The sequence below is a fragment of the Mesoplodon bidens genome, assembly GCF_964165515.1.
Source record: "Mesoplodon bidens genome assembly, chromosome: 2".
NCBI classification, from domain to species: domain Eukaryota; kingdom Metazoa; phylum Chordata; class Mammalia; order Artiodactyla; family Ziphiidae; genus Mesoplodon; species Mesoplodon bidens.
Window position 1 is genome coordinate 24,319,369 of NC_138177.1, and position 25,848 is coordinate 24,345,216.

Consider the following 25,848-nt stretch of genomic DNA (forward strand, 5'->3'; position numbering starts at 1 on the left):
AAAGGTGGATATTTTATAGTTCAGTATGCCTTGTTATCACTAATCTTATTTTAATTGACCCCAGTAGTTTTCAGTTGCTGCTTAAATAATGGGCGACACACTTGCTTTTATGCTGTTTATAGTTTGTTAATCTTACTTGTCTTATTTATTTTTTAGACCTTGAAGTTATAACTGGTATCCCAGCCGAAGTACCACACATCAGAGAAAATGTGATGCGAGAGGGACGCCATCTGTGTTTTCAGTTAGTAAGCCCATCAGGAACAGCCGTTTCAACCCTTAGTTACATAAACCGGACAAATCAGCTTGCTGTTGGTTTTTCTGATGGGTATCTAGCACTTTGGAATATGAAAAGCATGAAAAGAGAGTAAGTACAACTTTTTCTCTTCGATTATGTGGTTATTGGTAATTTCTTTGTGAATGTAACTTGTTCTCAATTACTAATATTTAAAAATTAGCATAAATAGGAAAAGATAGGATAATGATTGAATGACTATGTAATTTTCCATTGCATTAGATCATAACTTGGTATGATAAAGGAGTGACCTAGCACATGAATTTAGGCTGATTCAGTGTATTTAAAAGGCATTTCAGGGAATTTCCTGGTGGTCCAGTGATTAGGACTCTGTGCTTTCACTGCTGTGGCCTGGATTCAGTCCCTGGTTGGGGAACTAAGGTCCTGCAAGCAGTGTGGCTCGGCCAGGGGAAAAAAAGGCATTGCAGTCATTGTGGTGTTCAATTTGCTAGTAACTATGACTCTATTAAGATAAAAAACTACGTATTTGTATAGTATGAATTCCTTCAGAAGTACTTTTCTACATAACCATATGTGTAAGGGAGTTTAATAGTAGTAGTTCTCAGTTCACAGAAAAACAAAAGCTTTTTAAAAAAGTTACAGAATACTGTGTTTAAAATTTTTTATGCTGTCAGAAACTTCCCCCAAGTATAATTATATTGATACTTTTTAATCTTTATGTTGTTAAAATTGCTGAGGAATTGACTCTTTATTGAGGGAGGTAAGGCACTATAGGTTTTAGGTCTAATCTCTGTTAAGAGTTAAGTAGATACCTATTTGTCTCTTAAGTTGTCAATTTAATATTTATTTATTCTTTTTTCTTCCAAGTAATATTGGAATATTTTCTTGAGTAATTTGTCTTGCAAATGAGTCAACAACATAGTCACCCTTCCAAACTTTCTGCTCAGTTCGTCTCACCAACAAATTGGTACCTACTTGGCTGTGTTTGGTTATAATATTTGCCAAGTTTGAAGTGAAGGAAAAAGAGAGAGGTAGAAAATAAAAAGATTCTCATCTATACCCATTTTTTACTGTTGGGTTCTTTGATGATATTAGAGTGTTACTAGCCCCTTAAGTAAACATTGACGGTCCTTGCACTTCCTCAAAGTCAAATTTTTCTGCAAAGTGCCAGTGATGAAGTGGCAATGCTATTGCCTAGTAGCTCCCTATGGGAAGTCCATCTCAACTCTCTTTTTTGATGCCTTTTTATCAGCTCTTGTTTTTGCATAGCTCCCAAAGGAGTGCCTGGAGAACCTGACTTTTACAGTGTTTTCTTTAGCACTGTCATCCTTCACTGATCATGCTTTTCCAAAGGGTTTGTGAGAACTCTTCAGATTCTAACTCATTCTGTTGTCGTAATGGGGAAATTGACTCTAAACCCAAGCAGCTGAAATAGAGTGTTGTGGCACTATTTCATCTCTTTCTAGCGTACCTGTTATTGGGGAACAGTACATCGTGGCATACGTTTACACGCCTGGAAGGACTAGTTCACACACGTGTATATGCATGTACTTTAGTAATTTTAACCCTTCCCAGTTCTACCTGGGAGATGGGGTACCATGCTCATTGTCTTGATGTCTTGTACCCTGTGTATTTTTGAAGATAAGATGATTGTATGAACAGCAGTTGCTCTAACCCAAGTTCTTACATGAGGCATCTTCTTCCTTTTCACGAAATTATAACTTAAAAGTATGAAGTGTACTGATTTTTGTGCCTATTATAGATACTACACACAGCTGGAAGGTGGAAGAGTTCCTGTATATGCTATCACTTTCCAAGAACCTGAGAATGATCCTCGTAATTGCTGTTACTTGTGGGCTGTTCAGTCTACACAAGATAGGTAAGTGTGATACATGTGGTTTTAAATATTTGTCAGGAATGGAGTAGCAGTTAATTTCTTTTGCAAAGCTTTGTACTGTGTTGTCTCTTTTTAGTGAAAGCGACATAAATTCAGTGAATTAGAAAGTGGTAGTTGAAATGACTTTAAAAGGTAAATGATTATTTCTGCATGTTTGAGTAATTCTGAGATATCAGTAAGAAGAAATTGTGCTTACTTGACCTGTTTAGGTGTTATTTCAGAGAGTAAGCCAATACACATGAGTAGGCAACCTCTTATTCCTTAGGCAGTTTTTATGGCCTTCTATGTTCTCTCATAAGAACATTTTTTCTCTTTTATAATCTCATTCCTTTTTTCTCTTCCTTGTGTATGCCTCTCTCATTTTTATGTATCTGTACTGTGTTCTCTAGTGCCTCTACTTGCCTTTTGCAGTATATTCCTAGGGTTAATTCAGTTAATTTTTCCATCTTTCATAAGCTTTAATTTTATTCCAGCTATAGCTTGTGAGAAATCTTTCCTTTCAATTTAATTTCAAACTGGTTAAGCTTGTTCATTTGCAATGCTAGGACAGTGCAAGTATTGATTTTCTCTTATTTTTCATTGGTGTTTAGTACTTTCTTTGATGATCAATGAAACAGTTAAGTCTGTGGTATAAATGACATGATTTGATAACTGCTCCTAATACTTTTCTCTTCCCAAGTCTGTACATGAATTGTGGTCAACTTGGGTTTTTGTGTTAGATGTCCTCACTTTGAGGTTTTGTCTTAACGCTTTAGTGAGTAAGTCAGTGAAGGAAGAATTGATTTGTCACTTTGTCAATCCTGGAGGAAAATAGAAATAAAAATATAGAGACAGCTATTGGGATATTCCTCATTAAGTGAAATCCGTATTTCCATCCATCTGAGTGTAATGTGGGCTGGCAGCAGCTTGAGTAATGTGCCTTGTGAAGGCTTCATGTGGTGAATGAGAAGGGACGTTTATCTGAACAATTTTTATATCCCATTTATTTTTTCTTCCAATATTGCCTAAGTAAAGCACACCTATTAAAGAAAGGGAGAAGGAATATTGGGTAAAGAGTTATAGTCTCAGCCACATAAGATGTCACCTAAAATATGCAAACAACATAAGCTTTAGTTAATTAGAATCAATAAAGAATTAAATCAGTTATTATTTCAAAGGATTACATTTTGTGAAAACAACGAAGTAAAACTAAATTCTTTACAGTGACCTCAGTTTTGTCACATGCACTCAATATTGTATGCAGATTAAATTTATTTGGACAATAAAAGGTGTTTAATGCATTAATATGATATTCAGTATTTCTCCTTAGCTAATTTCTGTTTCTTTCAGTGAAGGGGATGTTTTGAGTTTGCATCTGCTTCAGCTGGCCTTTGGTGACAGAAAGTGTTTGGCATCAGGACAAATTTTATATGAGGTAAATGGTAATGGTAGTATGGGTTCAGAGTACCATTTTGTTCATTGTTTGCCTGTTTTAAGTCTTTGTTTTAAGGTCGTGAGATATTATTGAAATGTTATTCTTCTATTCAAGTTAATACTGTATTCGTAATATAATGTAAAAAGTATTAGATTAGGGATCAGGAGACTGGAATTTTACCAAGGTAGCAATCTTAAAATCTTCGGGTATCATTTTCCTCTAAAATGAGGGGATTAGACAAGACAAACTTGTGGCCTAATTGGTAGCCAGGAAAAATAACCCCACTTTCTTGCTCTAAGATAGCAAGCGGTAAGCCATGGGGTGACTTTATAGTTTTGTTGCTTGCAATTGTAAAAGAGGGTAAATGCATCTAACGTTTTAGATGACTATTTTTCTGGCTGAATTCTTGAGGAAATAGTGGGGTGCTGCTAATAGCCATATTTGGTTAGCCATCACATTAACTTCTCTAGAACAGGCTTTCTTAACCTAGTGTTTGAGGGTGTGTGGTTGGGTTTTAGGGAATTTGTGAAGCCCCTGAATTACGTGTGGCATCTTTATGATCACAGTGTCCGTGTTGTCCCTCCCCCCGTCCCCCCAATCCTCCAGTTCCACATCTGTGGATTCACCCAATCTCGGATCAGAAATATGCGGGGTGGGGTGGGGAGGGAAATTCCAGAGGGTTCCAAAAAGCAAAACTTGAGTTTTCCGTGCCACAGCAACTATTTACGTAGCATTCACATTGTATTAGGTATTATAAGTAATCTAGAAATGATTTAAAGTATATGGGAGGCTGTGCATAGGTTATATGTAAATATTACTCCATTTTATATGAAGGACTTGAGCATCCACAGATTTTGGTATCTGAAGAGGGTCCTGGAACCAGTCCCCCATGGACAGCAAGGGACAACTGTATCCATTTTTCTGGGGAAAAATTCATAGCTTTTGTCAGATTGTTACAGGGATCAGCGAACAAAAATTTAAGAACTACTGTTTTAGAGCAAGAACTTCAGTGAAAACACAGAAGTAGGTTTGCTGGTCTAGAGTATACGTATATATAATTTTAATGCTTAGGTCCAGTTTACCCCCCAGCCAGTAGTGCATGAAGGTTCCCGTGTTCAGTAACAGCTTTAGAAGATTTCTTGGTAATTATTTTTGAGAGACTAAATTTAGTCTTTATTTGTGTTTTATGCTATATAAAATTTTAGAACACTTTTCAATAATTTGTTCTTCACCTTCAGTCTTTTAACTTTTTTGTTTTCTTTGTATTGTAAGAAAACTCTTTTGGAGAACATTTAATTTTAGAATGACTTTTTCCTAGAATCCTATTAGGATATAGATTGCTGTACATTTTCTATTTCAGGGGTTAGAGTACTGTGAAGAAAGATATACACTGGACCTCACAGGTGGCATGTTTCCTTTGAGGGGCCAGACTGGTAATACCAAACTGTTGGGATGCCAAACTGTAGAGAAATTTCGATCTCATGGTGACAGGGAGGAAGGCATGAATGAAGGTTGGTTAAAAGTACTCTTATTATATATCATGTGAATACTTGATTTAAGATTTATCTTGATTTAAGATATATGACAGGTATTGTTTTCTGTAGTTCATTGGAATACTAATTGTGGAATTTATTCAGGTCTGTATGAGATATGAGGTATGTCTTGCTCTCCAGATTGCCATGTGTAGAACTCAAGAATTGAATAGATTAAGAAAATGGGGAACCCTTGTATTTTGATCCAGCTCTCAAAACAGACAGACATACAAAAAAAGGTCTCTAGTTGTAACTAGTATGAATAGTCTCTGAATAATGTTTACCTCTGTATTTTTTGAGACGTATACGGCAAACATGCTTTGGTTGCCTTGAATTTTTTGTCTCCTTTAGTGTCATTCCTTCTTCCTGGTAAACATCCTGGCATAGTGAAAATTGCATAGATCTTAGAATCCAACCAACGTGGATTCAAGTCCCAGCTCTGTCACTAGTTGTAACCTTTCATAAATTATTTAACATTTGTAACTGAGCCTCTTGTTTCCTTACCTGTGAGTGGAATAATACATTTATACCTTCTGCAACGGGTTGGTTGTGAGGATTGAATGTGATAATGGGATAGGTTTGTTTAGTTCTGGGAATGCTCAGTGGGGCCCTGATTTTGTCGTTCTTATTGGAATTCATTCTCATGGTTAGCTCATTCATTCCAGAGATTGCCTCTGCCCTAGTCCCCACATCTATATTTGTGATCCATTCTTCACATCCAACTAAACATGTCAAAACAGAACTTATCAAACCCTGTCTCTTATTCCCCACTCACTTCTTTTTTTTTTTTTTTTTGCGGTACGTGGGCCTCTCACTCTTGTGGCCTCTCCCGTTGCGGAGCACAGGCTCCGGGCGCGCAGGCTTAGCAGCCATGGCTCACGGGCCCAGCCGCTCCGTGGCATGTGGGATCCTCCCGGACAGGGGCACAAACCCATGTCCCCTGCATCGGCAGGTGGACTCTCAACCACTGCGCCACCAGGGAAGCCCCACATCTTCTTTTTTATATTGCCTGTTAGTTGTGCCTCAGATTTTTACTTTCCTTTTTCCTTCTATTGATCTCTTAACTTTGTTCCTATCCTTCTAGGCCAGCCACCATCCAGGTACCTATGTCCCCCCACCCTACCCGTTACCATATAGCTGGATCAATCCTTCTCAACTAGAATTCTTCTAAAGAATTAAGCCCTAAAGCCTAAAGGCATCCATTTTAAGTATTGATATTCTCTGGTAGCAGTGACATATTGATGGGAGAATTTTCATTCAAATCGTTTTCTACTTTTCTACCTACAATACCTCAAAGTTGCCAATGAGTACTCTTTTTTTTTTTTTTGCGGTATGCGGGCCTCTCACTGTTGTGGCCTCTCCCGTTGCGGAGCACAGGCTCCGGATGTGCAGGCTCAGCGGCCATGGCTCACGGCCCCAGCCGCTTCGTGGCATGTGGGATCTTCCCGGACTGGGGCACGAACCCGTGTCCCCTGCATCAGCAGGCAGACTCTCAACCACTGCGCTGCCAGGGAAGCCCGGCCCCCAATGAGTACTTTTTAATAAGGTCTTCTTGAAATAGAAAAACAGTCAACATACTAGTGAATGAATCTCTTCTTATAGAATAAATGATAGAAATGTGTCTTGACAAATCAAATCAAATATGAATTAAGCCTCTTAATTTATGAGAAAGTCTTGCTCTTTATTTGGGGGATTTATTTTGAGATTATTTATTCTATTTTTAAAAGTTATCTTCTTTTCTTTTAGCTCTGTCTCCTGACACCAGTGTTTCAGTCTTTACCTGGCAGGTGAATATATATGGACAGGGAAAGCCTTCTATATATTTGGGGCTTTTCGACATAAATCGTTGGTATCACGCACAAATGCCAGATTCGTTAAGGTATGATTTTTCTCTCTCTCTCTATGTATATATGTATGTATTTATATATACATATATAGGAATTTTTATGTGTAGCAGTTCATTGACTTAATAATTGTGTAAAATTTTCTTTTAGATCAGGAGAATATCTACATAATTGCTCTTATTTTGCATTGTGGTCACTGGATTCTGTTGTAAGTAGGACTTCTTCACATTACATCTTGGATATATTAGTACATGAGAGAAGTTTAAGTCGAGGAGTTCCTCCTTCTTATCCACCTCCTGAGCAGTTTTTTAACCCAAGTACTTACAACTTTGGTATGTATTTCTTTAACATTACCTTTTGAGAAAAATAACATGCAAGAGTATGTGTTTGTATTTGTGCTGTGTGTATGTGTGTGTATAGTGTATTGTTCATTTCTCATTGTTATTAGTTAATATATGGATAAGTTAGGAAGTTAACTTTGATACATGCACACAAGAAGTTTAGTGTTTATATGTTTTATAGAGAAATTATCACTATTTTGAATTTGCTAGAAAAGATATTAACTTTCATATTAGTGCACTTGTGATAAGGTTTGGTATCTTGCTAGGATAGAAATATGTGGACAAATTACTTAAAAATTTATTGTATGTAGTAATTCCATACCTTGTCTAAGAATCTGTTATTAGGATAAATTTTATTGTATTAATACCATCCCAAATGTAATATGTAAGTGGATTTTGTTTAATCTTTTTTTTTTTTTTTTTTTTTAGATGCCACTTGTTTGTTAAACTCAGGAGTTGTTCATATAACTTGTAGTGGTTTTCAGAAGGAGGTAGGTATCAAATGACAATTTGGACAGAGTGTTTCTTCTTGAACTGAAGTCAGATCATGGATTTAAACTTCACTTAGTGTTATTTATATAAACTATTGTATTGTCTTAAAAGGTAGCTTCTGCTAGGTTTATGAGGTTAGCAGCTAGTAACATCAGTTACTGATGGCAACCTTCTAGGTTCTAAGGTATTGGGATGTTTTTAGCAGCTTTATATGGATGTTAGCTCCTGAACCCCAGGCAAAAGTAAATCAGTGCTTTACTGCATCCCTTTTTATCCATCCTCTTAATTCTCTCCCTTCTCAGAAAGCTTATGGGTAAATGAAGCAATGCAAAGAAGGTACCTAGCACCGTGGCACAGTGACTGGCCCAGAGTGGGTTATGACTGTATGTTGAAAATACTTTTCCAGGAAAACACAAAGTGGCAGACCCTTTAAATGATAATCAGCTAGATGTGGATGAATGCCATACTTATACTTCATATCAGATCTCTTTCACATTAGACCAAGAGGAATAAACTGCAAGATTTTTCTTTTGTGTATTAAGTTTGTTAAGATCTGTTACCAAGTCTGTCAGCTTTATAGAAGGTAACAGGGTTACCTTACATGTAAACAACTTAAAATACCCTTATCAGTAGTATTATTTGTAACTAGCAAGCATTGGTTACCTCAAGAACCTATAAGCACTTTTCCCTGCAAGAAGTACAGAAATGTAGTCTTCCACAATTTTCATTCAGTGCCCTTTAGTTTTATTCAAAATGTTAAGTGTAAAGTAGGGTGATGAGTTTATTAGTTATTCTTAAATTTGATTATTTGAATTGAATAGTGACTGATATTAATCAATCTATTATAGACTTTGACTTTTTTAAAGAAATCAGGACCATCTCTCAATGAAGTCATTCCTGATAGTTACAATCGATGTCTTACGGCTGGCCTTCTCTCACCAAGACTTATTGATATTCAACCTTCCAGTTTAAGTCAGGTGAGAGATTTTTAACTCTGTTGTTTCTTTTGGATCACATGTTATCAGCTTTCTATTATAACAAAAATCTATTAGATAATTTCTAAAAAAGTAGATTAAGTAGTATAATGCCAATTCTGCAAGTCAGTAGTTGTGGTTCTTGGGTTTGGCTTGAAATTCATACCTGCAGGACCCAATAGGCCTAACTTGCCACCAGGTCTATAGGCTAGGAAACACATCATGGCTGCATCAGGCATGTCATAAGTAGAAAGTCATTATAACAGTCGAGGGGCCATTTTCTAGCCCCCAGAGAGAACAGCATAGGTGCAAGAGAATGAGACCACATGAGTGGAAACCATCTTGACTTAGGTGACTCTCACAGTCTATAGCCACAAATTAGGGTTCCCAATATCAGCTTCCCTGGCAACTTAGAAATGCAAGTTAGAAATGCAAGTTCTTGGTTCCTGCCCTAGAGCTACTGAATCAGAAACTCCAAGAGTAGAGCCCAGCAGTCCGTATTTTAATAAGCCCTTGAGGTGATTTGTGATGGTTTGAGAACCACTGCTCTATAGAAACAAGTGTCTTGTGAAAGCCTCTTAGTGAAGATTCCAAGTTCCTGCAAGGCTATAATTCATTTTTGTGTGTCATATAAGGTAAAGGTACATTTTTCTTTTTGCCAGATGATTAGTCCAGCTGTGCTATATCATTTGTGAAACAGGACCCATAATATCCTTTTATCATGCTTCTGAAATACCACCTTTATCTGATATTATATGTTCATATCTACTGGGTTCTATTTCCAGGTTTTTATCTTATTTCATAAATCTAGTTACCTATTTCTATACCATTTTAATATACTGCTTTGATATTTGGTAATGCAGTCTCTTTTTAATCTATAATTTTTGGAAGTTCATAGGTAGTTCTTTTTTATTAATTATAAGATGCTTTTATCCAGTGCTCCTGTTGGAATTCTTCTGGGAATTTTATTATATCCACATGTTAATTTGGGGGAGAATTGGCATTTTTATAATCATCTAAGTATAAATGGTATATCTTTCCAATTATTTAGGGTTTGTTTTACATCTATCAGTAAGAGTTTATGATTATTTTCTAGTGGGTTTCTTTCTATTTTTATCCCTAAGTGTTTTGTAGTATTTTTATGAGTAGGCCATTTTCCCTATATTCATTTCTAGATGGAGTTGAGTTTTGTATATTCGTTTGGTATCTACTTAACTAAATTAGAATCTCTTAGATTTTCAAGGTATGCAACCATCAGCAAATACAGGCTTTCCGCAAAAAAAAAAAAAATAGGCTTTCCGCGCCACCCCCATTTTTGTTTATCACTTTATTTTCTCATGGCATTTGGTAGAACCTCTACAAACCATAGAAAAATAATTGTACTAGCAGACATCCTTGTTTTGTCCCTGATTTTAATGTAAATTGTTCTGATGAATCTCCATTTAGAATCATGCTGTTTTTAGTTTTGGAGAATCTTTATCATATTGTAGCTCCCTCTTCCTGTTTAACTTATCTATTCATATGATTCCTTTTTAAAAAAGTCTTTGCTGCTGTTGTAGTGAATGAAATTCATAGATTCTTAAACGAGATGTATAATGCTTTTTTAAAAAACAGTGTTGTTGAGATATAATTCATATACCATTCAGTTCAGTGGTTTTTAGTATATTTATGGAGTTGTACAACTATCCCAACATTAAATTTTAGAGCATTTTTATCACCTTCCCCCAACCCCATACCCATTAGCAGTCAATTCCTTTTCCTCCCTTCTCTCTCCTAGCCTTTGGTAACTACTAATCTACTCTCTGTCTATAGATTTACTTGTACTAGACATTTCATACAAATGGAATCAAATAGTATGTGGCCTTTTGTGACTGACTGCTTTGACTTGGCACAGTGTTTTTCAAGGTTCCTCCATGTTGGAGCATGTATCAGTACTTTATCCCATTTTCTGGCTGTGTAATATTCCACTGTGCGATATACTACATTTTATTTATCCATTCTTCAGTTGAAGGGCATTTTGGTTATTCTCATTTTTGGCTGTTATGAATAATGCTGCTTCATATACACTTTTTGTGTGGACATGTGTTTTTATATCTCCTGCGTGTGTACCTAGGTGTGGAATTGCTGGGTCATTTGTTAACTCTGTGTTTAAGATTTTGAGGAACTACCAGACCAAAGTGGCTGTCCCATTTTACATTCCCACCAGCAGTGTATGAGGATTTTCTGCACCATCACCAATGCTTGTTACCTTGTGTATAGCCATCCTAGTGAATCATAATGATTTTTAATCCTTTTAAAATTTGTGTTCTGAAATAGAACTTGCTGCCTCTGTCTCTGATCACATATCCTTTCTTTTCTTTTTCTTTTCTTTTTTTTTTTAACACATGGTTTAGGAAGAACAGTTAGAAGCTATATTGTCAGCAGCAATCCAGACAAGTTCTCTGGGACTTTTGACTGGATGTATCAGAAGGTGGATAACAGAAGGTAAGATTATGATTATGATTATGATTTAAAACTACTTTCGTATTTTTTTTTTTTTTTTTTTTTTTTTGCTGTACGCGGGCCTCTCACTGCTGTGGCCTCTCCCGTTGCGGAGCACAGGCTCCGGACACACAGGCTCCGCGGCCATGGTTCGCGGGCCCAGCCGCTGCGCGGCATGTGGGATCTTCCGGGATAGGGGCACGAACCCGTGTCCCCTGCATCGGCAGGCGGACTCTCAACCACTGTGCCACCAGGGAAGCCCAACTTTCGTATTTTTAAAACTATCAATTCACTGTTTTGCGGGGGGTTAAGTTAAACTTTATTTTGAGATAATTGTAGGTTCACGTGCAGTTGTAAGACATGTACAGTGTACCCTTACCCCCATGAATGATAAGATCTGGCAAGTCTCTAATATTATATCACACCCAGGACCTCTCTTGTTGCCCTTTCATAGCCATACCTACTACCCCCGGCCACCACCCCATTCTTAATGCCTGGCACCCATTCATTTATTGTCTATTTCTATAATTCTGTCATTTCAAAAATGTTCATAAATGGAATCCTACAGTATGTAACCTTTTAGGATTGGCTCTTTTGCACTCAGAAAAATTTTCTGGGGATTCATTCAAGTTGTGTGTATTGCTCTCTTTATAAACACACACTTCACACACACACACATTGTTTTTGTTCTGACCATTTGAGAATAAGTTGAAGGCATCATGCTTCTTTACTGAAATACTTCAATATATTCCTTCTAAGAACGAGGATATTCACTTAAAAAACACTTTTTAGTTATAAAAATCAAGAAAGCTAATACTGATGCATGCTGTTGTCTAATCTGTAGACCTTATTGGAATCTCACTAATAGCCCTAATGTCCTTTGTAACATTTTTAGGGAGGGGGAATTCAGAATCCAATCCAGAATGTATTTTGTGTTTAGTTTTCAGGTCTTTTTATCTCTCTCTTAATCTTGTATAATTCTTAAGCCATTGTCTTTGAAGCAATTTACATTTTTAAACAATATGGGCAGTATTATTTTGTAGCCTGCCTATCAGTTTGTGTTTGTTGATCTTTCCTCATGATTAGATTCACATTTTACAGTTTTACAGCAGTGTTACATAAATTGATGTGCTCCCTGAAGTTATACCCTGAAGGTACATGTTACCAGTTTGTCTCCATTAATGTTGATGTTAAGGTCGCTCACTTGGTTAGGGTGGTTTCTGTCAGGTTTCTCCACTGAAAAGTTTCTAATTTTTTTTTTTTTTGTAATTAATAATCACTCTCTATTTTTCCCTTTCATATTTACAAAAAAGAACAACCAAATTCTGCTGCTAATTTGCACTTTGTTCTTGAATGGACATGGAATAAAGTGGTTCTCACAAAAGAGGAATTTGACAGACTATGTAAGTATTATATTAAAAAACTAATCTTGGTTTATGTTTTGAATATATAACAATAATAATTTTTAACCATTTTGAAGTTGCAAACTCTTTAAAGAAGTCCCAGAAGGAAACTATTTCTTTTTACATTAGCGTGACAAGGTTTTTCAACAGATCGTTTATTTTTTTTGTTTATTTTTTTATTTTTTAAATGAGCATGTATTAGCTTTAATAAAACAAAAAAAACCTCACGTTGAAAAATGTCAATTTCATATTACTTATTCATGTAATCCTTTGCAGTCATCATGGATAATTTGAGATGGACTCTCCTTAAATTCAGCAGATCATTTAAATTGGCAGCATGTTAGATATGTCTACAATAGCAAGTTTCAGAATTATAGCTTAATTATCTTTTGATCTTAGGCACTTAATTTATAAAATATGCTAATGATGGAGTAAAGAGAATATGCCAGTTAACTTCTGAGCTTTATTCATTTTCCATTTAAAATATTTATGAAGCTAAATAGCAGGGCAAAAACTCAATCACCTGTCTTCTACTAACAGATGTCATTAGTCATTATCTAGTCTTGTTTATTAGTGAATTGTACACTTTGAGTTTTCTTGTATTCTGTGAATATTAAAAACCCATTATGCCCAACTAGTGCAAAAATAATGTTAAAGGTAATATATGATTGCCCTGTTCATGAAAGTAAAATTTAAGTTTATTTAGAAGTATATATGTATTTGTTATTAGTATTATTATGTCATGATGAATGAACAAATTGGACTTATTTAAAAAGTTATTCTTAGTAGAGGATTTTTAAAACAACAGAATTTGATAGGAGTACATGGGGTTCTGTATAGTATTTTTAGGGTGTACTTAAATGAAATTGTAAACATGAAATAAGTAATTTTAAATATTTCAGTAATCATTGTACATTTGAAGTGTGGAACACCTGATAATTCAGAATCGGGGTGAAAAAAAATTTTTTTTGAGAGGAAAATGTTTTCAGGGCTGATTATGTAAGTTATGTAAAAAAAATTCAACTTGGGAATTCCCTGGTGGTCCAGTGGTTAGGACTCAGTGCTTTCACTGTGGGGGCCTGAGGTTGATCCCTGGTCAGGGAACTAAGATCCCCCAAGCCATGTGGCATGGCCAAAAAAAAAAATTCAACTCAATTCATAAATTGTATGCTTTTATTATGCTTTGAGCATAATGTGGTATTTCAGGGTTGAACTTGGTAGCTCAACCATTATTATTACTGCTTTGAGCTTTATTACTGGTTAATTTTTTTTTTTAACTAAGAATAATTAAAATACAAAGCATAATAGTTTTTTAAATGTACTGGAAGTAAAGCAAATGATTTGAGGAAGTATTCAGAATTAAAGTATTTGTTTTCTGGTCAAGTCACACATAATTATTAATGTAATTAAATCTTATCTAAAACAGTGTAACCAATAGCTGCTAAAATAGCTTCTCCCAAAAGTGCATTTGTAAACTCAACCTTGAGTTTGAAATGAGAGGACAACCGAGTCTACAGTGCATGCATTGTAGGAAGCATGCAATTATATTGTAATAGGTCTCTATCTGAGTCTTAATTTCATTGTCTCACTATTTTTTTTTTTTTTTTTGCGGTACGCGGGCTTCTCACTGTTGTGGCCTCTCCCGTTGCGGAGCACAGGCTCCGGACGCGCAGGCTCAGCGGCCATGGCTCACGGGCCCAGCCGCTCCGCGGCATGTGGGATCTTCCCGAACCGGGGCACGAACCCGTGTCCCCTGCATCAGCAGGCAGACTCTCGACCACTGCGCCACCAGGGAAGCCCCATTGTCTCACTTTTGAAGACTGGCGGTGAAAGAAAGAGTTCCTATCAAATAATAATCACAAAACAACATAGTACATAAAAGATCTGATATAGGGCTTCCCTGGAGGTGCAGTGGTTGAGAAGTCCGCCTGCCGATGCACGGGACACGGGTTCGTGCCCCGGTTCGGGAAGATCCCACATGCCGCGGAGCGGCTGGGCCCGCGAGCCATGGCCGCTGAGCCTGCGCGTCCGGAGCCTGTGCTCCGCAACGGGAGAGGCCACAACAGTGAGAGGCCCGCGTAATGCAATAAATAAAACAAAGATCTGATATAAGAGATTTATTTGAAGGAGAAGCACTTAATATAACTGATTTCTAGTGAAGCTGAAGTTGAATCTATGTCACTTTCCTCTGAGCTCATCTATTGCTTACCTCATTCTACACTTTTATTTTATTATTATTTATTATTATTATTATTTTTGGCTGCATTGGGTCTTCGTCACTGCACGCGGGCTTTCTCTAGTTGCAGCGAGTGGGGGCTTCTCTTCGTTGTGGTGCGCGGGCTTCTCGTTGCGGTGGCTTCTCTTGCGGAGCATGGGCTCTAGGCGCGCGGGCTTCAGTAGTTGTGGCTTGCGGGCTTCAGTAGTTGTGGCTTGCGGGCTTTACAGCGCAGGCTCAGTTGTGGCACACGGGCTTAGTTGCTCTGCGGCATGTGGGATCTTCCCGGACCAGGGCTCGAACCCTTGTCCCCTGCATTGGCAGGCGGATTCTTAACCACTGCACCACCAGGGAAGTCTCATTCTACATTTTTAAAAAATAAAAATTTGTATTTGTATCTGCCCTTCTAGATTCCTTGAGGGTATCTGTCATTTGAAGCTTGTCTTTGTAGATCTCATATAGAATAATTCTCTGGTTAATAGGAATTTGATATGTTTTGCATTTGTGACTTTAGTTAATTCAGATGTACTGTGTCAAAACTAATCTTACATTTTATCCTTGAAAGGTGCGCCATTATTTGATGGTTCGTGTCGTTTCATCGATCCACAAACTATACAGTCTCTCCAGCAGTGCCATTTACTTTTTAGCAACCTTAATATAGTCTTAAGCTGTTTTACAGCTGAGGCCCAAGAGATCACCGAGAGAGGTGTGCTTTTTGTCTTATATAAATGAGTGTTTCATTGACTTTTACTTCTTGACTTTGAGAAAGAATACATTTCCTATGTATTAGATGGATTACTGGGCAAACAGGCCATCATTTCTCAAATGCTGGAATTTTTTTTTTTTTTTTTAATGAAAAGCTGCAGAATGTTATTAGATGTGCCATAAGCCGATGATTAAATAAGGTTGGGAAATTTGGGGATTAAGGATTGTTAAGATAGTGTACTAATGGTAGAATTTCAGATTTTTAAATTATATGTAAGTTTTTATTCACAGAGTTGGTCATTGTAATTTTTCTCCTCTGTTTTGCCATTTAAACAAAATAGCTAGTTTCATCTAAAGGCCTGGTTTGAACAACCTGTAGAATGATACTGTACTAGTTTGTTTTAATGTAAATTTCTGACTACTGAAATTAGATAAATGGAAGTATAGCTAATATAGAAGCATACTTACCTAAAGTGTCTATTTTAGTCAATGAGTTAGTTTAGCATTTTGGAGATTATTTGTTCAAGCTAAGTTTGTTTAAAAATACATACATATTGCTTAAAATCACCAAGTAATTACTTACTTTTTTTGAAAACTATTGAGTGCTTTGATTTTTCATTTGTGGTTGATAAGTTGAAAGCTAACAACAGATTTTTACTCTTTGCAGGTCGTATGAATTTAAGCAATAAGTGTATGGTTACCCAGCTCATCTGTCAATATGCACAAGTGGTTCTTTGGTTCTCTCATTCTGGGCTTTTACCAGAGGGCTTAGGTAAAATATTTACCTTATCTATAAATATAAACATTGGAACATTCTTAAATCTTTATAATTTTGTTGTTCTGTTGTTATAGGATTCCTTTCTTATACCACCTCACTTATGTTTTCTTGTATTCTTCTTTTCTTACATTCTTCCCTACTTTGTACCTTCAGTGCTTCACCCCATGCCTGATACACGTGTTCCATACATGTTTATTGGGTTAAAAGGAAAGAATACTTGCTGAAACATGGCTTCTGAAGATTGGTTCAATGATATCACCGGCTATAATTTAGATCCATAGACCTATGAATTTTATAATCTAATTTGTTCATCTTTTTCTCTTAAAGGTTCTTTTAATATGGTTATTAACCAATATTATTAGCCATAAGTTAAATACCCTCTTTATCTAATAACTCATCTAATACCAAGAATTAGAGAATTTGACTTACTATATTTGTTTAGAACCAAAGTCTCCAACTTCTCGCATTTCCAGGATACACGGACCTAGAAGTGCTTCTGCCACTGTGCATACTTACTGTTGATCTTATTCTTCTATTTGTTTATTTGTTTGTTTGTTTGTTTATGTATGTATGTATGTATGTATGTATGTATGTATGGCTGTGTTGGGTCTTTGTTTCTGTACGAGGGCTTTCTCTAGTTGCGGCAAGTGGGGGCCACTCTTCACCGCGGTGCGCGGGCCTCTCACTGTCGCGGCCTCTCTTGTTGCCGAGCACAGGCTCCAGACGCACAGGCTCAGTAGCTGTGGCTCACGGGCCCAGTTGCTCTGTGGCATGTGGGATCTTCCCAGACCAGGACTCGAACCCGGGTCCCCTGCATCGGCAGGCGGATTCTTAACCACTGCGCCACCAGGGAAGCCCTGATCTTATTCTTTCATAATTCTCTTAGAGTTTTACTTGAACAGATAGTGAACTTGCTTGCTTTTAAATTATCATTTGTGCCTAAGGGAGTAAAATCATTTTCTAGAATAGCTTTTCCATGGTTTTAAGCCAGCATCCTTTTGTTATAAGACTTTTATGAGAGACTCAGTTTTCTCATTTGTGCATCTATTAATAAAGGTGTGCAGTGTTCTTTTATTACTTTAAGAAGGCTGCAAATTGAACAACATTACAAAATTATAGTAAAATATTAGTGGATGTAACCTTAAGTATTTGGGGGATATTTTGGAAATATTACTAGCTTTTCTTCTCTTAAAAAACATCTAGATGATGCTGTGCAGTTGTCAAGGTTATGCTACAACTACCCTGTAATTCAGAACTACTACACCAGTCGTCGACAGAGGTGTGAGCGTTCATCAAGGTATAGTACATCCAGAACCTTCAAAAACTATTTTAGAAGTTACTTGTGTAAGAAGTTAAAGCTTTCTCAGAATAGAATTCATCATGTTATAAAATGATTAAATGGGTGGAATTCTCAGTAAAGTATATGAATTTGTCACCAGCATTACTATTTTAGTTGTAATGTTTGCCTTGACCTAATGGTTACACCTTTATTTTAGAACTTGAGAATAACTATTTATTATTTCCTAAATAAAACTATTTACCACATGATTGATTTATTGGAGGAGATTCTATATTTTAAGCATGTATTTTTCCTGAGAATTCTTACACAGAAAAAGACTAGAAGCAACTGTTTATTAAAGCATAAAATATATATCATGTTAGTTATTTTACATTATTTTTCCATTACTATTTGCATTTCAGCACTTCAACCACTTTTTTCTTTATTTCCTTTATCTCTCTTTTCTTTAAATACATACTCTCCCCTTCCCTTTAAATACATATGAGGTTGGTTCCTTTGAAATAAATATATAGAAGTAATAGAAGAAAAAAGAGTAGTGTTTAGAGCTGTGGCTCTACTTCGGGATTATAAATAGCCTTCTTCTTCAGGTTGGAATGACAGAATTGTAGAACAGCTTAGAACCTTTAGAGCAGTGATTCACAAACCTTGGTTCTGGGTTTGTTGTGTCAGACTCACTTGGAGATCTGTATAAGGGTGCACATGGCAAGTTGGGGGATCCAGTACTTTAGAGTAACTGATCTACGATAGTGAGCATTGACTTGGGAGATTTATTAGGCATATTGAAAATTTCTAGATCTGTTATTTCCGAAGTGTATGTCCTTGAGCAGGTTGGCTAAGCTTTCTAATCCTATTTGTCACATAAATTATAAAGTTAATATAAAGATGAAATAAAATATTATATGCAAGGTACCTCTCACAGTGCCTTACTCATAAGAAAATTTCATTCAGTAATTAATAACTGCTCCTGCTGTTATTAATATTAGATGAGGAAACAGACAAGGTCCATATCTGCTTATCCTCTTGTAGGTGCTCAGTAATATAAATTATCAGGGAATTAATGAGGTTAAAAGACTAGTCCAAGTGATGAAACTGAAAATATTGACATTGAACTACAGTATTATTTTCTCTACACTGAGCTGCCATGCTCTTTGGTAGTCTGCTCAAGATGGGAAAAAGTAAGCCTCAGGCATTTTGCTGGCTAGACCACATTCTTCCCTGGAATCTGACCTTCACTGACTGACTTGCTGATGACCAAACTTGAAGCTTCTTCAGGGTTTATCTGACTAACTTTCCTTGATGTCTGGATTTCTCATGGTGGGATCCTGTTCTCGAATCTCTTCTGCCTTTGATAGTTGAGATCATTACTTTTAAGAGTTTGGTGCTTATTGTTTTGATAATAATAATTTAACATTAATGCTGAATATCCTTAATGTTGCCCTTATTGCAGAGGGAAGTGGAACCCTGATTGCTTGATGATTGATGGACTGGTTTCTCAGTTAGGAGATCGAGTAGAGAAGTTGTGGAAACGGGATGAAGGAGGCACAGGAAAATATCCTCCTACTAGTCTACATGTAGGTTTGCAATAACATGATATCATTTAGTCTCCAAAGTTGGGGCGGGATTTTTCATACCTGGCACGGGCTCGGGAAAACAAGGAGCATAGATGAACGAACATATACAATGCACTAATTTTTTTTTTTAATAGGCATTACTTGACATATACCTACTAGACAACATTACCGAAGCAAGCAAGCATTCTGTTGTATCCTTTAAAATTTTATCAAATAATTCATGTATTACCAAAATCATTCAGTGTCAGACTAGTGGGAACCTTATGCATCTCATCCAATCTCAATTTCACATTTGGATTTGTCTTAAAGGAAAGATTCTTAATCCAGGACCTGTTGGCTGGATTCAGATGATCTGTGGTTAACCTTGAATCTATGCAAAATTTTGTTTTAAGTTTCTTTTCCTAGGGATGGGGTTCATGGCTTTTATCAGACTCTCAAATATGTCCAAGACACTCCCAAAGTTAAGGACAGCTGCTCTAAAACATTGCTAGCAAGTGGTCATTCTCTGAGGTGAATTCATGTGCTGAATATGAATGCATTATAAGTTAGCTTAAATTACTTAGGCATTGTGTTTGAGCCTTGTGGTCTCTTAAATAAGATTTTTGTACTAATGTCAGTTTCTTAGTCAAAGTGTGTAGTTTTATTAATAATTTATAAAATAAGTGATGTGTTTGCTTAAAGGCTGCCAGGTTTTGCTGGATAACTGGAATTTCGTCTATAGCTTTCTTAAATTTGCTAAGCTACTAACTTCATGAAGAAAGTATGCTTTAGATCATCTCCTTTGTGGTGGTACTTGCTATTGAGAATGAATGAAGTCGGTTGTGGGATTGGCTGTACCCACGTTTAATAAAACTATACTTCTGTAGCTGGACATCCATAATGGCTTTCTGAACACTTAAAGAAGTGTCTTAAGCCTTTTTTCTGATATCTTCTGTTGCTACCTATTGCAAATATATATGTAGGAGTTTTTCTTTTTGTTTATTGTCCTTAATCCTCTTTTTTAAAGACTATTTATTTGCTACTTGATATTATGTATTCTTCTCCAAACAAAACGGATACTTCCATTGAATCATTTCCAACTGCCTTTGCCATTTCTTGGGGCCAGGTTAAACTTATTCAAGGGTTGTGGCTGATAGATCATAATGACTATGAGGTAAGTCTGTAGTTCACTTATAATGTAAGCTTTTGTAAATTATTAGAATTTTAGAAAAAATACATAACTGGATTTAAATTTGATATTAAAGATATGACACCAGTCTACTTCCAGAGGTAATTTAAGGATTCAATTTAATCAGTACCTTCACCAAGCACCATCTTAGGCAGTACAAAGATAAAATAGTTTAGAACCCCAGGTTCCTTACTGTCTAAAGAAGGAAGGAAACAAATAAATTATTACTAATAGTGCAAATATAGTGATTGATATGTTAAAGATATGGTTGGTGTGTTGGGTGAACTAGAGAAGGCAGAATTTGGCATTGATGTATGAAACTGGTGATGGAAAGATTCTATATACTATCTTAAAAAGGTCTCAGAAGTATGAGGCTTTTGATAAGGCTTTTATTTAAAATAAAATATATAAATATCATGGATTAAAGTAGATATTTTCAGATATATTTAAATTGGTTTTATCTTGGTTTATGTAGGTTTAGTATATTGCCTTTTTTTTTTTTCTAAAAGCAAAGCATTATATTTGTACTTACCAATTTTTATGTCATTTTTGCAGAGTGGTTTGGATCTTCTGTTTCACCCAGCTACTGTAAAACCTGTGTCATGGCAACATTCAAAGATTATTGAAGCCTTCATGAGTCAGGGTGAGCACAGACAAGCCCTCAGATATATTCACGCAATGAAGCCAACAGTGTCCGGTGGTAGTGATGTTATCCTTCACCTCACTGTTTTGCTCTTTAATAGGTAAGTACCTGTTTTGAAAGTACAGTCAAACTCTTGGTCATGTGTTAATAAAGTGGAATTGATGAAATGGACAGCAATGTATATTTTGATTTGGTTGCATTACACAATATTCTTATGTTATTCATCTTTTCATCGTTAAGAAAAATGTAAAGCACCTTTTATCTAAAATAAGATGAAGAAAAGAAGTACCTTGAGTAAAAGGGGAAATCAAACTGAGGTTTAAAAATTGTATTTGTTTCTACCTGGCAATATTGACAGTCTCCTGCATGGACAGTTGAAGTTTGATTATGCTGAAAAGCAGCCAGAAATATGTTGAGTTGATAAATTATGCTCTTTGAGGGTATATTCCAGTGAGGGTACTCTGATATTTTTGTTAGTCTTGGTTGCTTGGGTGTTGCAATCCTTTGATTTTTCTTGTTGCATTACAGCAATACACTGTTGCTATAATAATTATATTTGTCATGTATATAATAACTGACAAGTTAAATGGCATGATTGGCAATATAGTAATCTGGTTTTTGGGTTTTCTTAATACCTAGTTAATTGGGAAACTCGTTTGGAGCTGAAATTTCTTAGATTGTAACTATTTTTTTTCAACTTGTATTGGTTTTTTTCAATCTTATTGGTTGGGTCATTTTTTATATTTTTTAATATTGGTCACTTTACTCATCCCAAATTGTCGTTTATGAACCATACAGCACTTCAGTGTCAGCACTCTGAAAGTTGTTTTCTTTGTTCTCTTTGGTTAAACAGGATGTATTTCTAAGGAGAGAGGGTTGAATCTTTACGTTTCAGACAGATTTGCAGTTTAATAATAGACTCGTTAGACATATTGAAACTTACAGTGTCCTCAGAAGTAATGAACTAAGAAGTACTTGTTGAAATAATTTTGGCTAGCCAAAGTATTTGGCTAAGCTGAATAAATTAAGAATGAATATAAGAACAAAAATTTAAAGAAGCTAAAGGAGATAAATGTTTAATAAATGGGTTAAGAGTTCTAGTACTTGGTAGGCAAGCAGCATGTAAATTTTTTTCAGTTGCATGTAAGCTTCTCACTCTTAAGTGACTTTAAAGAGGTGGTGCTTGCACACTAATGCTTTTACATCAGAAAAGCAGATGTTGGAACACTGAGGGAAAACTTTGAAAGGTTGGTGGTTTTTCCTCTTTTTCATTCCATTGTCCTTTGATTCATCCAGAGTATGTTTCTCTGTTTTGCTAGATTCTCATTTCCTCTCCCTTAGCCATAGCAAACATTATGTAATAATGTTTATAATAATACAAACTTTATATAGTATAATTTCAAAACCTTATTTCTCAAGTACAATAAAGCCTCACTTATCTAGTCCCCAGAACACTAGCATTATTAGGTGTCCTTTACAGTAAGTGCTGGAGTGAAAACAAAGGAACACTCAAAATGCCGTTTGTGAGATAGCATGTTTTCAGATTCAGTAAATGTTTAAGATAATTACTGGTTCTATAACTGGAGAATGACTCGAATGTTAGAGAGGCAGAAGACAACTGTTAAGATAAGTAACAGTGGGGGTTTTTTGTGTTTGTTTTTGTTTTTAAATTGAGGTGTAGTTGACATACAATATTATATTAGTTTCAAGTGTACAACATAATGGTTTGAATTTGTATGTATTATAAAATGATCACCACAATAGGTCTAGTTAATATCTGTCACCATACATAGTTATAGAATTTTTTTTCTTGTGATGAGAACTTTAAAGATTTACTTTCAAATATGCAACTTTTAAATATGCAATACAGTATTATTTACCATGACTTATTTATTTTATAACTGGAAGTTTGTACCTTTTGACTCTTCATCCATTTCACCCACTCCCCACCTCCCTCCTCTGGTAACCACAAATCTGATCTCTTTTTTCATGAGTTTTTGATAGATTCCACATTGAAGTGAGGTTATATGGTATTTGTCTTTCTCTGTCTGACTTAGCATAATACCCTCAAGATCCATCCGTGTTGTCCAAATGGCAAGATTTCATCCTTTTTTGTTGTTTTTATTGAAAGTAAGAAAACAATGTAGGAAGAGGCTGCTTTAGTTTTTGAACTGATACTTGTGCAGAAAGGCAGCCATGTTTCATTGCTCAGGAGGTCATGCCGCTACATACATATTCTGCACTCCACTTTTATTAGAAAGAAGTAAATGACAAGAAAACAAGCTGATTTTTAGGGACTGATTCAAGAAAGCAAAGCTCTGAGGTATGTCCCATGTTTAGCACATAATCACCTAATTTCCCCAAATGCCTACATCTCTAATCCAACAGAATGATTAACCACAATGTGCTTGAAACATGGAAAAAAGCTAAGCTTGGGAAGTTTGAACTAAAAGTAAGGCTACACAGCGGTCTTGCTAACATCCATATGCCATGATTGCATAGTGATAGTTAAAATAGCTGAAAAAATTTTGATACTTCAACCATCAGAATACTAACCCTCTCCCCAAACTCACCCCATGCTAGATAAGTGAGGTGTTGTTTGGTTTTCCAGCTATTGTTTGAATTTATATTAATGATGATATTATTTATTAATTAATCTATATCTTTAAAAATATAACAATACTGTAATTGCTGCTGATGGTAGCAAAGATGTTAAGAGCACAATCTTTGGACGCAAATAGATCTGAATTTATACCTGAACTCTGCTACATTCTAAATATGATCAAAAGCAGTTAAATTATCCTTTCCGAGCCCAGGTTTCCTCATGGGTTAATAATGACCACCTTGCAACATTTCGAGGGTTAAATTTTGCAAGCACTATTATAGTTGCAGGTAGTAAGTCATTAGTAAATGGTGGTAGGTTGAATTTTTTTAAAGTTAACCGTCATTGCCATCATTTATTTAACTTTCCAGCCTGACTCCTGACTCTAGCCTCTACCACTTCTTCTTTATTAAGATCATCTTTCTTGAAAACCATTATGATGGTAGCTTTCCAGTTGTATGAGCTTTATTTATAGACATACCGTCGCAATTATGGCTTGGCAAATAGGTTTACCTGCAAAGTAATGATGATGCACAGTACACGATAGCCTCAAAGTAACAGCTTTAGATTTTCAGCTGTTAACATTGAGTATTCAGTCTTAGTAACATAAAAGTACAATAGAGCTGGAAAACCTTTTTGTATAGGCGCAATCATTGTCTTTATTCTTTTGTTCCCACTTCCTGTGGGTTTTATTCTGCTGTGCTTTTTTTTTTAAATTTTTTTAAAATTTATTTTTATTTTTGGCTGCGTTGGGTCTTTGTTGCTGCATGCGAGCTTTTCTCTAGTTCCGGCGAGCGGGGGCTACTCTTTGTTGCGGTGCGCGGGCTTCTCATTGTGGTGGCTTCTCTTGTTGTGGAGCACGGGCTCTAGGCGTGTAGGCTTCAGTAGTTGTGGCTCACAGGCTCTAGAGTGCAGGCTCAGTAGTTGTGGCGCACCCATGTCCCCCGCATTGGCAGGCGGATTCCTAACCACTGCGCCACTAGGGAAGTGCTTTTTAACTCAAGTTGTGCTTTTTAACTCAAGTTGGATGATTTCTCATTCTCAACCCTTTATCTTTACTAATATAAAAGCATAAATCTGAATGTTCTGTCTATTGCTGTGGCATCATCCCACAATTTTAATAATCTTTCTGTTCTAAGTATTTTTAAATTTTCATTATGATTTTTTTCTCTTCCTATCAGGTATTTAGAAGTTTCACTTTACAAAAGTGGGTTTAAAAATTATCTTGTTCTTTTCTATCTTAATTGCATCGTGACTACATAATGTGATCAATGTGGTACCCATCCTCTAAAATTTATTGACTTGTTGTATTCACAAGTAGTCAGTGTGTTGCTCATTTATTAGGTGAGGTGTCAAGTGTATTTGTCTAAAAGATCAAGTCTGTTCATTGTGTGGTTTTAATCCTTGTGTGTCCTTAATGATGTGTACGTGTGTGTGTGTGTGTGTGTGTGTGTGTGGTCTGCTTAACTATTAAGAAAGGTTTGCGGGAGTTCCCTGATGGTTCACTGGTTAAGACTCTGCACTTCCACTTCAGCGGGTGTGGGTTTGATCCCTGGTTGGGGAACTAAGATCCTGCATGCCGTGCGGTGCAGTGAAAGATAGATAGATAGATAGATAGATAGATAGATAGATAGATAGATAGATAGATAGATAGAAAGCAAGCAAGCAAGCAAGCAAGCAAGTTGCCTACTCTGATGAAGGATGTGTTCATTCCTCATAATACTGCTAACTTTTTGTATTTCGAATATTAGATACATAAGAGTTTTTTTAAATGACTTTAACCTTTTATTATTATAGAGTAACCTTCATCATGAGTAATTGTTAATGTAGCTATACCACTATTCTGTTATTTATGTTATATCTTTTCCAAATATTTTAACTTTTACACTAATCACTGGAAACCAGTAGTTGCTTGTTTACCTCTCTGGAATTTCTTTTTTCATTGTGGTCTCCATGATGCATTTCAAAAGATTGTTTATATTCAATCTAGCATTTTTAAAGCTTGTCACAGGAGTGTTTTTCAGGCTGTCTTCTTGCTGTATTGCCAAGAACCCTCATACATTTCTTATTGAAATAACTTTTACTCTCAACATGCTAGTTTAGCCTTTCATCAGTTGAAGTGATTTTCTTACTGCTTTTCCTGGCATCATGCCTTTCTGCCATAGGAAGCAGGAGAGAGTGGGAATTTGAGACTTAACTTATTTTAAAACTTATGCACGTGTTGGCCCAACATGG

At 36.0% G+C, this 25,848-nt stretch overlaps 1 protein-coding gene across 4 annotated transcripts in view; it reads left to right on the forward strand.

Moving 5' to 3' along the window:
- Nucleotides 1–25,848, forward strand: part of AHCTF1 (AT-hook containing transcription factor 1) — an 85,764-nt gene that overhangs the window by 24,542 nt on the left and 35,374 nt on the right. For all 4 annotated transcript variants that reach the window (XM_081226455.1, XM_081226457.1, XM_081226456.1 and 1 more), the window contains 17 exons: nucleotides 157–364; nucleotides 2,016–2,132; nucleotides 3,480–3,564; nucleotides 4,925–5,075; nucleotides 6,843–6,975; nucleotides 7,091–7,272; nucleotides 7,711–7,772; nucleotides 8,622–8,750; nucleotides 11,141–11,231; nucleotides 12,542–12,631; nucleotides 15,412–15,552; nucleotides 16,219–16,323; nucleotides 17,533–17,626; nucleotides 19,077–19,200; nucleotides 19,335–19,391; nucleotides 20,207–20,353; nucleotides 20,924–21,111. In XM_081226455.1, coding sequence (XP_081082581.1) covers nucleotides 157–364; nucleotides 2,016–2,132; nucleotides 3,480–3,564; nucleotides 4,925–5,075; nucleotides 6,843–6,975; nucleotides 7,091–7,272; nucleotides 7,711–7,772; nucleotides 8,622–8,750; nucleotides 11,141–11,231; nucleotides 12,542–12,631; nucleotides 15,412–15,552; nucleotides 16,219–16,323; nucleotides 17,533–17,626; nucleotides 19,077–19,200; nucleotides 19,335–19,391; nucleotides 20,207–20,353; nucleotides 20,924–21,111 — 2,104 coding nt within the window. The remainder of the gene's footprint in view (nucleotides 1–156; nucleotides 365–2,015; nucleotides 2,133–3,479; nucleotides 3,565–4,924; nucleotides 5,076–6,842; nucleotides 6,976–7,090; nucleotides 7,273–7,710; nucleotides 7,773–8,621; nucleotides 8,751–11,140; nucleotides 11,232–12,541; nucleotides 12,632–15,411; nucleotides 15,553–16,218; nucleotides 16,324–17,532; nucleotides 17,627–19,076; nucleotides 19,201–19,334; nucleotides 19,392–20,206; nucleotides 20,354–20,923; nucleotides 21,112–25,848) is intronic.